Source organism: Larus michahellis, chromosome 3, assembly GCF_964199755.1.
Source record: "Larus michahellis chromosome 3, bLarMic1.1, whole genome shotgun sequence".
Lineage (NCBI taxonomy): Eukaryota > Metazoa > Chordata > Aves > Charadriiformes > Laridae > Larus > Larus michahellis.
The window spans coordinates 28,338,453-28,354,728 of record NC_133898.1 but is presented as its reverse complement, the minus strand read 5'-3'; the positions used below and the strand labels follow the sequence as shown (position 1 = coordinate 28,354,728).

The following is a 16,276-nucleotide window of genomic DNA, read 5'->3' as shown; positions in this document are numbered from 1 at the left end:
TATTTTTTTCTTATAACAATGTATTCCTTTATTCAACTAGCCTGAATCTTTTAGAAAAAAAATCTTGCGAGAAGACAACCTACCCTGCTATATTTTAAGCTTATTATGAATGCATTGCTGCTTAACTCACAGGAGACATGGAGAAAAGTTCATTCTCTTCTTTTAAACTACACATTTTATATACTTGAACACCATTACCATGTCTCCTTTTAGTCTTTGTTTTTCTAAACTATGTCATTTTCTTCAGCCTTTCCTCTTACATTGTGTTTAGACCTTCAATTGTGTTAATTTTCTTGGTATTCAGTCATAACGCATTCCACAAATTTCTGTTGGGATGCTGGAAAAGGCCTGTTTATTTGGCTCCGTACGCTAATGAAAGTATTTGTGCCTTCTACTAACTATGAAACGTTTGTTCAAGATTATATGGAGTGGAATTTGTTTTACATTACTGCAAAGAGAGTTCACTGTGATGAAGAGCTACAGGGAGATCCAACACCAAAGGACCACGGCCATTCTCAGCACTTCTACTCAGAACAAATGTAAACGACACTTGTGCAGTGTTCCATGGCAAACTCATTAAGAAACATCGTTACTGGAAAGATTCTCCACTCTGAGAAGTGTGTGTGTATCTGAGTCAGAATTTGGCAGTAAAAACACTAGCACAGAGATTTTTTTTTTTTAAATACACATTTTTAAGACCACTTCACAACACTAAAAATGTCATTGTAAAAAAGCTCTACTTGTAATGCTGAATATATGAACACCTGATCTCATACAGTTATCTCCTAATTATTACACAGCTGAATTCGCATCATGTAGGGGGGGGTCATGCAAGACCCACTTCTTTTAAAGTGTAGCAATCCTATTTCAGAAAACTTGTATTCAAAGCAAGGCCAAACACAAAAGTTTCTTCAGACTGCACTGCATTTTGATCAATATTACATAAATAATTTTCTTTTTAAACAAGTAACATCCAAGAAGAATCACATTAAAATAGTAATAGCTAATTCAACTGCTTTTAACATATCCCAAAGAATCTTTCATCCACCTTAAAAAAATGAATTATTTTATCACTGAATGAGTAAGGGCCTCTCTTCTCACATGGATGTGTAATTATAACTCCTGACATCAAGCTCAAATTGTATTTTAGGCAATGCATAACACATGCTTGGAGGATTTGTTTTACTCCATTTCATAGAAAGAATATGTACATTATTTACAAAACCCACTACAATGCCACAAAATTGTCAATTTATGTTCCATGTTACATTTGAAAAATAGTCTAATTTTGAGAGGTCAGGAGGAATGTAACCTTCCACACAACCATCTTACCACTCTGCAATGTCTTTCTTTTGTAGCAATTGAATCACTCTTTCCACAGTGAGCAGTTCTTACATACCCTTCAGATACACTGAGTTTCTCTTCGTGGAGCCCAACTCTATCTTCATACCATGGAGTCAAAGAGCTTTCTCATTCATTCATGTGTCCAACTGATTGCAATTTCTAAGCTTTCTAATTATAATAGGCCCTATACCATCAGCTGTGCCACCGACTTTCTGTCTGGCAATTGATCAATCAGAGGAAAGATTCAAAAAGTGATTTGTGTAATCCATGACTGTACTTTAGACAACTAAATCACAGCCAAACTCCTAGCTCAGGTGTCATTGTATCTGAGAGACATCCAGGTTTCAATTTTCAACTAGTTACTCGTTTGGCCCAGAAGCTCATTTTTGAAGAAAGCTCAGTAGTTTGGCATCCATCCGCTCAATAAAACCTGAAAACTAAACTTCTCTTTATTTGTCCTCAGGAGCTTAATCCAGTATACTCGCTTTAGAAAAAACTACCACACAGCTTTTTGACAGGATTTTCTACAAAGTTTAAACAGTGGCACTGTTTCTATCTGAAGGCATAGTATCTACAAATATACTCAATAGGGTGCACGTGTGCTTTCTCAGGGAGTCATGTTTTCAAAGCAAAATGTGATCCCCTACTCTCTGTAAAACAAAAAGTTAAAGCTGCCTAACCGTCAAGAGATATTTAAAAGTCATGAATGCTGAACAGAAGGTAGTGCCTCAAATATTAGAACCAAACTTGATCCTAAGCAGGGCTTGTTTACACAGGTCAAAATTCATGCATCAGTTTTTATTTCATCCATTCAGGCACCTAAGGTCCTAACCTTCAACCAAGGAACAAAAAGGAATTGAGGAAAAACTCCTTTCATAGATAAACCTGTTGGCTTGTTTTTCATATTCACACACGCTTCAGCAGTTCATGATGCTATTTTCCATGGATTTTATTCAATGATCTTGAAAGATCTTACTTGTAAGCCTTGTTACACCTCTGTCAGAAAGTACACGAAGACCTTAACTTCCCTGCAGAGCAAACTATTCTCGACCATTTGTCAGTGGTGAAAGCCAGGCAACATGCTCATTACCTTCACCCTTAGGGTTTTTTTGGACCTAGACATAAGACTCAGTCATTAAAGAGATAATACAAGTATAATTTGAATTTAAAAAATATTCAGACACTTGGCTATTCTCAGTTCTTTGAACTTCACCTGTCTACACCCTGTATAAAACAGACAGTACCTCTTCTTGACAACTAGAGAACCATAGAGACAAACACAACAGTGTTACGCCAGCATTCTGACTCCAGACCAACAGCTGCATCACACAAGCTGTACTCATAAAGCAAACCACATGAAATAACTAATTTGTAAAACCTTCTAGCCATTTCTAGGGGGCCTTTCAAGTATAAACTCCTGCATTAAATAGAAACTGAACTTCAGCTCCACGTCTATTAATTCGGAATGATAGCAGTTTGCTGTCTCAAGGGGAAGATATAAAAATAAACACCTGAATACCCCAATCTTCAGAGTTATGAGAGACAGATGAGTTCCATAGCTAAAACAAGAACAATAACAGTTCAATTGCCTAGTGGTAATTTGATAGATATAATGAATGCTGTTCTAAGAAATTCAAGGGATACAAATAAGTATTAAAAATCAAGTCTCCATCTTTTGGAAAATGATATTGCAGATGCCCAAAACACTTCTTCCCAGTTTGAAGACCTGAGAAGTTTTATGTGGACAGTTCTGGCAGAAACAATCGTTTTCTTTACCTGAATTCCTCTCATCTAACATGTACTCAGAGCACATCTTCCTGTGCAGCTGGAGGCTTTGTTACAGACAGAGGGACACTGCTTGGTGCAGCCAGTGTCTATTGCCTAACTTTTTTTTTTTACCTTTTTTTTTTTTTTTTTTTTTTTTTTTTTTAAGATTAATTTGGAAAATTTCCCAGATAATACATCTGCCCCTATTACTTGCACCTAAGAGTGTAAGACCAGCCAGGGAGGTAGTGAGGACAACTGCATTTATTAGCTATGAATAAACTGATCTATCTTTTTCTGGGATAGCAGTGGGAGATCCCAGATGCGCTAAGAAGTATCTGTCTGCTAACTGACATATACAAGCTGGCACACTTTTGTGTCAAAAATGTACACAGCTGCATGCACACTAAAGCCCTTCCATCTATAAAGCACAATTGCCAACTGCTTGTCTTCAGAGAGAAGGCCTCAACAACAAAACAAGTGCAGAGTACAATTAAAGAATATTTTTCATTCCCCTAACTGTCTTTCTAAACTCTCCTGGATTTGCTGTAATTTTCCCTCCACCATGTTTTGGAAGAAGGACTGATGATCTACTTAGAAAACCCCAGATTTTTATTTCTCAAAAACTTTACTGAGTTATCGAGTACCTGGATTACATATTTTTAGGTACCAAACAGGCTGATTTAACCTGATTGTCAGTCATTACCAGCAGATGTCTGGACAAATTGCCTAGCATGTTTTGGTACTAGGTCATCTCCAGATAACTCAAATGAATAGCTGGTCTAAAAGAAAGAACACAATCCAGAGCAATAATAAATTATATTGATCCACACACCATTATCAGCCATTAGGTACCAGTATGAAGGGAGCTTTATTTTAACATCTTCTCCCGACCTGTCTGTCCAAACTCTCTCAGCCATCTCAGCCGTATTCAAGGCCTCAGTCTCAGCCCGTGAGTGTAACTGAACCCTAGCCTGAATCCGGCGTTTGGGTAGATTAATGTTGGGCTTGCCTGGTTACAGACAGTCAGGCATGTTAACAATCCCAGTAGTGCAACATCCTCTTCCCCAAAGACTCTCAGAGACTTCTAATGAGAAGTCGGAAATTCAGTGATACTCATAATGCTTTACCTGTCTGATTAAACTATTTAACTATACTGCAGTGATGGGGCTGAGTGGAGAAAAACTGCAGCTCACAGTTCCTTTGGTGTTTAGATCATCACAACTGACAACAGAAGAAATACATCAAAGATGTTTTTACTAAATATATGGTAAAGGGTGCAAACTCTGATGTCAGAAAAACCGTCGAGCAATTTGGATGAGGAAAGAAGCCCAACAGCTGTTCCTACAGATTCCTGCACGGAGACAGGTTTTGCAAGTCAACGTGGTGTCAATATTTAACTAACACATTATCACTTGTTATTATTATTTGACTATGAGTCAAGTAAGCACCTAGCAAGAAACAAAAAAGGAAGTGATCTTCAATTTTCATTTTTTTTAAAATCAGATTCACTGAGTGATCATAGAGAGATGAGAAGATGATTTTTGTTTTAAACAAAAACTGAATTTGTGCACACACGTACTTGCAAGTACCAAGATCTCTGCGCTCACGTATTCTTGCCAGACTTCCCCGTGGTGACCCAGAAGACAAGGGATGTCAACTACTCAATCCACTACAAATCCCTGGCATTCTTTTGTCAGCAATGCTGTGTGGGGTTTGCAGCCATTATCCGCCTTAACAAACAAGACTCAGGACCAGGTTAAGTTGCACCATGCCGTGGTGTGGCCTGTGCACTATGAGCATGCCATCTAACGCTGCTCTCACTGTTACCTAAATTCCTTTCTGATTTCCCCTTGCTGCTCATGCAAGTCAGTCTCATGACTTGATATACATACACAGCCCTTTCATACATCTTTTTAAAAAACATTTTTAAACCTTCAATCTCTGCCATTTGGAACATTTGGTTCTTGTACTTTCAAAACCTTATACCTCATGCACACCAATGTAATATTTCACTTACAGACCTCTACAGCATCTCAAACACACAACCAGATTCATCTAGATATTTTCCCCAAAATCATACTGTCTATATCTTTGCTGCAACCAAGAATGAAGACATCAGCAAATGATGAGAATCACAGAACATAGGATAATATGTCTGATTCATTCTGAAAAACACCCAGTTACAAAATAAATAACTATTCAAAAAAGAGAGGAGATAATACCCCGTAACAGCAGACTTCTGTCAGATTGGCAGCCTTTTTTCTTTCCTTGACAAAACAAACAGGACCACAACACAAATGTCCTGAATACAGAAGAAAGTGCTTTTTGAATGCTTATGCAACCTTGGGAATCCTCAAAAAGATATCAAAGAAAACATGCCTTAGTACTCACAGCAAATTCATCGAAAATTTTTTATCCCAGAAGATTAAATAAAAATCCATCTTATATTTACAACTAGGAAATGAGTCAAATATGCAGCAACATTCACCATCATGTACATCTCTATGTCCAAAGGCAAGGGAATACAAATCCCACACGTCCAATAACATTTTCCGAAGGCTTTTTATGTGAGAATCGAAATAGCCCATACATCACTAACAATCACATTATGCTCATAAATTAAAAACTACAGATTTTACCATGAAAGTTATATAGAAGACGATAATAAATGGTAAAACAAATGCAGAGTACAATTGGTACATTTTGTAAGTCATTTAAACTCATTTACCTGTAAAGTAAGTATTGGCAGGGAGAGTGGAACTAGCGAATCTGTAATATCCATTTCCTGGGAAACGGATCCCTTTCATTACTTCTGTAGTCAATGTAGCTAAAGATGAATCCATCCTTTCCACCTGGTAGATGGGAGAAGGCCCATTAAGTTCTTCAGGTTCATTCCAATTTATCTTTACCATTGTGCTGTTTATTCCTTCAACACGAGGGGCACTAAGTTTTCTTGGAGCTGTGCATAAAAAAAAAAATAATCCAGGTATCATTGTCCATAATACTTGGGAGATTATTTATTGCACATAGCATAATTGTTGCAAAACATCCTGCTTCAGTTTCTGATCATCTTAAGAATAAACACAGATATCCATAGAAGCTCAATTAGAAAAAAAAAAAAACAAAACACAAAACAACACTAAAATACTCTTAATCTTTATAGGAAGTTAGTTTCAATTCCACAAGAAATACCATATTTGTTTATTTAGGCTTTGGATAAATGTTTCTAGCGTTATATCCAAAATTTTTTTTTTCATAATGTTTAAGAATCTGAATCAACATCTTCATAAAAAAGTATATTTGTATTCCTTCCTTGATTAGCTTCTCATGCCGTATTCACTGTAAGCACGTATCTGTATGACTTTCAGCATTGGATCTGAGTGAAAGACCAAAGGAGAACCTGAAGAGTTGATTAACACCCTTGTTACACCTCAGCAGTATGGTACATGACTACATGAGTCCTTCATCACTGAACTCATCCTTGTCAACAGGAGCAAAACAGCTATCCGTCCACAATACTGAAGGCCCATCAGGTTGTTTTCCTCATGGTGCACACACAAGACATTAGCATATGTTCAGATAATTATTCATCTCAAGTAAATGATCCTCTCTAACCTTTTTCCACCAACACTGGCTCACAGACTCCACACAAGATTGTTTCCACAAAGGTATCAGCATAAGTTTTCTGTTACTACAATAATCCTCCTACCATTAAAACCCATACTCTGATATTCTTTTAAACATTCTGATAGTGTTGGTCACTCTACAGCTGAGTTATGAACAAATTTATTTTTTAATTTTTTAAAAAATACTGTACAGCAAGCCACTGGAGGGCAGTATGACCTGTTTGGATAATGGCATGATGGCCATAGAGGTGGGAAAGAAATGGACTATCATTGGAACAATAAAAGTTGTCATTTGGAGAAGTACAAGAATACTCTACTACCTATAGAATCTATATCCATCTTGCCTTTTTTTGCTTCCTCTTCTTTCCCTGATAAAGGAAAGGATTTAACAACAGAAACTTCATTTGTACCCAGGAAGTGAAATACAATGACAACTTGTAAAAATTACTTGTTCCCATAATGACATAGTAAAGAGCAATAAACGCCTTTCAAGAACAATAAAACCTGAATTAAAATATGGGCCTTTGAAATCTGACATATTACTTCATAGCACAGCATTGTACATAGTGTGAGTTCTTTAAAGAAGGAGAGATTGCTTCATTTAGAATGAATTAATAACATCCTTTTAAACACTCGCACGTGATGTTTAACGTGCGTTTAATGTAACATCACCAAGATGATTAACATATTTTTCATTTTTCCTATTTGCCTGTAGCATGTGGCTGCTTTATTTTCTTTCTTTCTTTCTTTCTTTTTCTTTGCCCCTCTCTAACTTGATAAATACTCTTCTTGGAGAAAGCAGGGAGTGGGGGAACTGGGAAACTGCCAATGACACTATGTGCTGTAAATTGCTGCTTAGGCATCATTTATGACTTCACAATCTAATTAGTATCTCACACTATGGTAGAAATTTACAATGTCAAAATTGAAGTAATGCAGCGTGAGGTCATAAGCTTTCCTGCATAAGTAGTGCACAGCACTAATGAATTGTGGTATTAATGCACAAGTTTAAATAGAAAACATGGCTTAACAATCAAAACTTCACCTTTGGAGGGAACTAGTGTACGTCAGCATTTTAAACGCGAACGTAAGAGGTTGAGCCCTCCAGTTCAGCTTAGTGATGGTAAAACAGAAATGCTAAAATTCATTATTGCCAAAACGCATACCGCTAACTAACACTCATGACAATAACTATATCTTCCTTTAAAGTCTAGTATTAATAAACGGCAGTTACTTGGACCATAATTACGGCATCTCTGATACCCAAACCTGAAGCTTTTATGGGGCTTATGCAATTAACTACTTAAATGCATCGTAACACTTGCTTCTCTGACAGGAAAGTATTGATTTTTTAATCATTTTCAAGTCTCCTCTAGCACAAATAAATGTACTACAGTTACAGTTAATGCACTGTGTACACGCATTAAACACTGGCATGACACAATTTATTATTTTGTGATATATGGAACAGAAGCCTACCCTTTCAGAAAGTAACATCCTCGCTATAATATTAGTATTTAAACTACAGTCTCATTGATGCTTGAGAATTCTTGTGCATCAAGACAGTGGAAGACTGTACATAATAGATTACATAAGTTAAAAAAAAAAAGAAACAAAAAACTAAACTGCACAGGAACAGACAGGACTGAAAATAAATCTATAGCACTAGCCCAGCAGGGTACTAAATGCTGAAATTAAAAATATTCAAGACTAAAAGATACAGTATATATTTTCCTAAAGGTGTCACTGTGGTACCTGTAGCTACTTTCTGAAAGATGAATCGACTATAATTTCACCTATTTAATTTTTTTTAGTCACGTTCTGTTAAGACACATCTGTCAAAATAATGAGCGTACTGCATTTTAGTGGATTCAAAGTCACATTTTGTGTATTTTAATTATGTAGTTTTAATGTCTTGCTATATAATACATATTTAATATATTATAAAGCTAAAACAGTATTTAAAAGCCCATGATTGCTGCATGCCATTGTGTAGCAGAGGGCACAAAAAAGACCAATAAAGACAGATGGTCCATACAGCTTACGTTGAAGTCATATATCTAAATATAGATGTTGCTACACAGGTCATTACAAATAAGCCTTTCCCATGTGTGTATGCACACACATGTACACAAAAATGAAGTTGGTAAGTAAAGAGCAGTTAATTTTGTTTTGTTTGAAATAATATCATTTTAGTTTTAGACTCGAAGACAGATGCCAGCATTTCACTCTGAACAGATGGTAATTCCATCTAATAGTGCATCTCTGTATTAGTAAGGTCTGTTGTGTATACAAACAGTAATAAACACTAGGTAAGGATCAAAATAAATTTTAATTGTTGACATTAAATTCTGGCAGCCACGGTTCTAAGGATACAATACTCCTTTCTCAAGTCTGTCAGGTTTACTAATACAACTGCTAAAGCTTTTCCATATTCTGCCAGAATCTTGTCCCAGGAATAACATATTTATACTGTGGCTAAATTTAACAGGCTTACATATGTTTGAGTAACTACTGCTCAGCATACTGTAGGTAGATATTTGTGTACCCTTCCACAGAAGCCTTCAATTAGCCATTCTGAATAGTTCAGAAAGGTAACGGCAACAAAAAGGATACAGGTTGTAATCATTGTTCAGTTGAATTCAAAATGCAAACATACAAATTAAAACAGAAATGTTTGGCGAATTTGAGGGAAAAAACTTAAAGAAAATTTTATTATTTTTTTTTCCATCTTGGAGTTTACCTTGCTGGTAAAATTACATGCCCCACTATTGGTCATCCAATTTGGGTTTTGCTACAAGTTATTAGTCCAGAGATTGCCGTAGCATTTCTCGTACGTATGATCTTTTCTTTCCCTGTGTTTCACAGCAGTATCTGTCATTTCAACAGTAACTGAGTCAAGAAATAATACTTACGTCTTCTGACAATATTTTGATTTTTTTAGAAGATTCTTTAGAGTCCATTTTGGACTATTCCCCAAAAACGAATAAAAACCACCCATAATGGATATCAAAAGAAAATTTAATAACATGGGTATGTTACAATTGTATTTCTTTAAAAATAGATGTAATACACAGTAGTTTTTAAAAATCACAAAAAATATATTGCTTCCACCATATGGGACAACCAACGACTCACCAACCGATTTAAGATGCAGCATATTGAGCTGACCATATGTTACAGTGCTGTTGAATGGCTGAGTGATTCATGCCCGTCACATTCTAGTATATCAATTAAAGCTCCTTGAAGTCTGCATGATTTGTGTCTCTGTTATTAAACCCTGCTAATTCATCCCACTTACACATCTGTTATAAATCTCTAGGAGTGCTGCATGATTCATGGCAATCTGTGAGCATGGTACAGCAAATTCTTCTCCTTGTAATTAACAGTAAATTGTTTTACTGCCATGCAATGAATTTTTCAGTTATATTGCAAATGAACTCCTAAATGCACGGTTCTTTCCTAAGAACTGACTTATATCATTAGGCAATTAAAAAGTATTGCTTTGAACCAAAAGCTTTTAATCAAGAGGAATGCAACTTAAACATAGCTTAAAAACCTTGCAAATTTGACACAGAGGGAAAAGTTATTTTCTGAAGTATAATATGCGGTTGGTAGGGGAGAAGAAACAAATACCTTTTGAGTGCCTACTAATTTCCTGAAACTCAAAGAGCAGTTTAACTACAGCTTGAACACTTGGCAAGACAAGTTTGAGCAGATACTATTTATCTCAGAAGTTACTTAAGTCATCTGTCATTACAAAATTTCTCAGATTACTTTACACTTCTCTAATTGTAAAACAGTGTCTTTATTCTTGAAATAAATAATTGGATAATTAGCCAAGCTGAATCATCAGAGGATTCCAATGCTGCTCAAGTGTTCTTGTCAAAGGTGAAGCAAATTCATTTTAGCTTTGCCTCTGCAGCTTTCTGAAGAGGCTTTGATTTTTTTCCCTGCTACATTCTTGGCAGCAGCCTCAAATTCATGAGTCCATACATCAAGTCAGTAGTTTAACAACAAATGAAATTAAATTCAAAGAAGGGAAACTAATTGAAGGACAGCAACAAAAGTGTTTGGTAATGTGCTTTTTAATATGGCATGCCACATTTGCATGATAATTTTTCCTTTTTAGCATGGAGCAGAAAGTGACTAGCTTAATGAGGGATTATTCAAGACAGGAATGAACAAAATGCATTCATAACTAAGAACAAAGATTGTATTATGAAACGGAAACAGGCAACTGCCGAGAAGTAACTGGATGATTGGTTTATGCATTATGAATAAAAAGGTAGAAAAATATTTATATTAGTATTCACTAATGACTATATATACAAGATTGTTGTAATTAAAATTATAAATTAACATATTAAGAGTGCTTGTTTAATCACTTTGGGTCCTATTCACAATGAAGAGACTTATGTACACGCATGCAAAGCAATCTGTGTTTTCAGGCCAGCAGCAAATGGCCCTCGTATTTCTCTTCTGTAACAAAGGAAAATATACATTACTTATTACCTGTTTAATGGCTATTTGTGATTTTAAAATTGAGGCATAGCTTTTTGTAGAAAAGCAGTCTATGACAGGCATAAACAAATGCTATATTGCCATGACAAATGCCTTGAGGCTCTTGAAAAGGGCTTGCGCTGGACCTTAATTCATGAACGGAAAAAATGGACAAATTACTCAGATTAAAAGGGTAATCAAAAAGAAAACGACATCAAGGAGTGTAAGACAGCCCAGAAAGCCCATCAGCATCATTACCCCAGCAAACCCAGAGGCAACTCCAAAGCTACCAATACAACTGCTTGAGAAGTCTGCCAAGAAGCCAGATGCAGCTGGTGCTGGAAGAATATCTTCTACAAATTAGCTTCTGAACCCTGTAATTGCCATCAAAAGCAAAGGATCAGGAATACAATGTGCTGGGGTAAATGGCAGCAATCACAAAGCCATACTTTGGTGTCTCTTAAAAAATGCTTTTTAAATGAAGTTTAAAAAAAAATGAAGAAGGGCAAAGGAAAGACGAACTTAATTACAAGAAATAAGCTCAGTCACACAGTAGTTAATGAAACATAGCTGTATAGACTGTTTAAGGCACCCTTTGACTATCTGATTTGAGAGGGGTAGGATAAGCAATTGTACTAGTCCAAGCACTCACACGGCTAATTCCATCTAACTGAAATGTCAGAAATCGCTGGGAATAAAAAGATGTTTCTCTGCCTGACTAAAAAATTTGGAAAACATGCATGTTTTGCCTTGGTAGATGCTGCAAAGAATAATGCAAGTAATCCATAATTTAATGCAAACACATTGTCAAAAAAAAATTACTTTTATGGGACCAGGTCTTTCACTGGTACCAGCTAGTATAGTTCTACAGAGTCCAAGGTATCAGCTCAGAATACTACACAAGATAAAACCACAGAGCAAAAAATGCTTTTGAAAATAAAAAAATAGCCTAGGACCTGGTAACAACAAGAGGATGAATGCCATTCTCAAAAATAAACACTAATTTGAACCCATCAGAACCTAGAGAAAGGAATAAAGTAAAATGCGGCTCTAGGTGTTGAGATAAAAATGTGTAATTACTGTCCAGTATCGCTTTCAGTTACGTACATGCAGTTCCGCTTGATGATCTTGGTGTAGCAAAGACAAAAACAAAACTCAAATTGTATTTCAAATTTTCAAACCAAGTATTAAAAATGAACTCTCATCTATCAGCCAAGGCTTTCAATAGCATATGCATAGTATTGCAGCGCGTAAAGAGTATTTAAAATACCACAAGGACTGTGGAATGTGCATCCTTAGTTTAACATTTAAAATACTGATCAAAAAAGTATGAAATTCTTTTTAATTATTTGAGTCTTTAAAGGCCAGCTATCTTTGTATTTGTATCTGAACATACCAAATTAAGGTTCTATTTCTGTCCAGTCAGCTCCTCTTTGAGTAACAAACATGGGTTAATTCTCTTCTTCTATTACCTTGACATGCTTGCTTTGATCTTTCATCCCAATACTGCATTACCATGTAACATTGATCTTCCAACACTTTTTAATCATTCTTGGAGCTGGTCAGGCACGAGGCAAACCCATGCAAGTTCTTTTATTTATCACACATTCTTCTTCCTGTTTTCATATGCATTTGTGACAGCTTTTTTATAAAATAACTCAATTCTTATTAATTCTGTTTGGTTCCTCACTCTCTCTCCTCACATGCTTCCGGCTCAATTGTCTTCTTTTATTACTATTTACAAATATCATGGGTGTATATATTTGTGAGGAGGAGATTTTTTTTGCCAGTCTGACAGACATAAGGACATATGGCTGATTTTAGTTTTCATTCACTCTCCTCCTGCAAAGCTACTCATGAAGTATCCCCAGTATGGATGCCTATACTGAACCAGGTTAGAAGGGATCTATTTGGTATTTTTGCTTCTGGATTATTTTAACCAATTTTAAGTTATGCTCCAAAAGACTTCTCATTGAAGGATCAGGAGACTCTTTCTGATGCTTCTGCTCCCTTAGGTCTTACCCCTAAATACTGACCCTGATTGCATAAGTCTCTTTTCTTTGTCTTTTAAATCCTCTCCCAAACCCTTTTTCTTTTCTTCCTCAGCATTTTTGCTTCTAATGATTTCACGCCCTTGTTTCTGCCCTTGTTTTTATTTGCTGGGTTAAGCCATATAAAAAAAAACATGTTGCCAGAGAAAAAGAAGAATGATAGATTTTGAAGAGTTGGGTTTTGGTTTTTTTTAGCTGGTTTTCAAATTAGCCTAATGGATATGAACAAAGCTTAAAAATTACTTGAGACTTGAGTGGCAAATTTCAGAAGGCATTGGCAATTCTAAAAGCAAGCCTCTTGCTAATATACATCAGTTGGACACACCAAAATCACAGTCATCAAGCTACCCATTGATTTAAATGCTCCACGTGATAAATCAGTATACTCCACGTGGGGAAGGGGGAGAGATGGTTTTCCATTACCCTCCTCAGAATTAGAGGAGAAGAATTAGTCTAATTCACTATAACCTCTAGCTCAACTTGGAACACAATTCAAAGCTTCTGGATTGTGTGACGATGCGAGGGGACCATCATGCTGGAGCACATTTCAGTCAAGACTTCCTCCAAAAAGCTCCCTTTGCCAGGGCATGGAGGGGACTGGCGACCAGCCAGGGAGGCTGTCTCTCTGCCAGGGAGAGATTCCTTCATGAAGCAAAACTCCTCAACAGTCCTAGAAAGGCAATTTTAATTTCATTTTCCACCATTCAATGACACAAAAGGATATTAATGGACTAAGACTTGACCATCTGTTTTTACAAATGATGGGGACTGGTTTCTCCTTACTTTGTTCTGAGTTTGAACTTACTTTGATCTAAGAGTCATCACAGAAGTTCATAAATAGTGTTTCTTTAAAATTTTCTTTGTAAACACAGTTTTACAGAACCTCACAAAATGGGACATGCATACCCAAAAAAATCCTGGATGGAGATTATTTAACAATTTTCTCCAGAACTTAAAAAGGTGAATGGTGGAACATAAAACCGCGTGCAAAATTTAAGTGTTTTGCTTTTGAGTTTGTCAAAAGTTAAGACATTATATTAACATGCTTTAAAATCATAAAAGGAACCTGATACAGGACTGGCTCTTTGCTTTCAAGGCTTACAACAGTAAGCAGGAAAAGGCTACACTGCAAAACAGCTAATATGTGGGGACACGTCTGTTATTCTATTTTGTATTCTCCTGTCTTCTCTAATGTGATAGGTCTCTAAGCATTAACACAACCAGGGAGGAGATGGTCATAAACAAGCTGTCAGGCATAACTAAGCTATTGTTTCTGAATCTTTTAATAAATGTATAAATGCAAAGTTGGATCATTTGTAGTAATAAGGTGTGCTGCCTAGGCCGTGTTTGCTTCCATTGTTATCAGCATGAACTGGAGCACTGTTCCTTGCACGGCTGTGTGGTATGGGATAAAGTCATACTCATATAAATGGGAGGCTCTGGAGATGGCCACCTTGAAACTTTTAGAGGTGGCAGAATGAGGAAACAAAATAAATTTTGAAATCAGCAATTCAGCAAGAGAGAAGACTGACAGAACAATCTTTGCCCCCTGAAACACAAAGACAATATGGTGAATCAAGGAGCAAATCATCTCTCTTCCACTTGAGAACAAATGGAAAGGCAATTAAATAAATAGACAGATGAAGAACAGAGAACAGACTAGAGGTAATATCCCCACAGCTTAAATTCCACTTCAGTTCATGTATATAAAGCTTCCCATTTACTGGCTCTGGGCTACTCCTTATTCCCTGTCTGGAAACTCCTATATCTCTTCATTGATTACACAGAGGAGCTTTGATGGAATTCAGGCAACTCAAATACATTCCATGGAGCCTAGAAAAACATTCTGCACAGCAGAAATTTTCATGGTTTTTTCCTACGAGAGACCAAATTACGTAAAAGAGGTAATTTAAAAGATCATCATCACAACATCCAGATGACAACACCACTAATTCCTTAACTGAAAATGCTAATATTGTGAAAGTAATTAATGTGTTTTAAATGCCTTTACAAAAGGAAACCACGATGTTAAGTAGTCAGCTGTCTGCAGGTGACCACCAGTATGTCACATAGCATTCATTTTGAGCTTAGATTTATAGTATTAAAGAGCTGTACTGATGACTTCGTTTTATGAATAAAGAGACTTGTGAAGCTGATATTCGTAACAATTTCTCTCTGAAAACCCTCTTGATCCTCTGATGTCTGAGAATTGAGCTCATGCCTGTCTTTTCTTCAAAGTAAATACAGGCTTTCTCCATCTCTGTTCTGTGCTGATGCTTATTTTCTCCTATATTTGTAGAAACTTAGTACCTTTGAAGTCCCTGACGTACGTGGTTGAAATTAACTCATAGACTGAAAATTTATTAGGGTGCATGACACATATATGCAGTTTCTTAAGCATTGTTTCCGTAGGAAAGTGTGAGTATACATATCTACAAAGCAAATTCTCATAAATCTCAGGGGCTAAATAAACAAGCATTTTCAAAAGAGCAGACTTAAAGCATGTATAGTGCTTCTGATTTAGAGACACGAATACACTACGCACACATGCTAGAGTTTAATAGAAAACCCACGCAACTCCTTCTTCGTGGGTTAAGCAAGGCATTGGCACAGCATGTGCATTTCACATGCCCTGTCATTGCAAACATGACACACAGACTAAAAAAAACCCCACAACAAATTAACAACTTCTTAGCATCATGAATGAATGAACGGGTTCAGCCACATTTATGTACTGTTACCATTTAAATAAACAGGAACAAAAATGCACCTATCCGTAACTTGCACTTGAGAGAGCAACACAAAAATCCTATTGCCATAATAGTGTACCTTAAACCTTCATTGAAAATATTTTGGTTTTAACCTGTCAAGATAAACAAATAATAATTAAGCAAGTCACTTTGCATTAATACAACACCTACCCCTGTCACTGTGCATCAAAATATGATCATCTTAACGGTATTCATTAGTGAACTGTGTGTCAGC

The 16,276-nt window shown here is 36.2% G+C and overlaps 1 protein-coding gene across 4 annotated transcripts in view; it reads right to left on the bottom strand.

The window, feature by feature from the left end:
• Positions 1–16,276, bottom strand: part of USH2A (usherin) — a 394,302-nt gene that overhangs the window by 281,400 nt on the left and 96,626 nt on the right. For all 4 annotated transcript variants that reach the window (XM_074579436.1, XM_074579435.1, XM_074579437.1 and 1 more), the window contains one exon: positions 5,840–6,070. In XM_074579436.1, the coding sequence (XP_074435537.1) occupies positions 5,840–6,070 (231 nt within the window). The remainder of the gene's footprint in view (positions 1–5,839; positions 6,071–16,276) is intronic.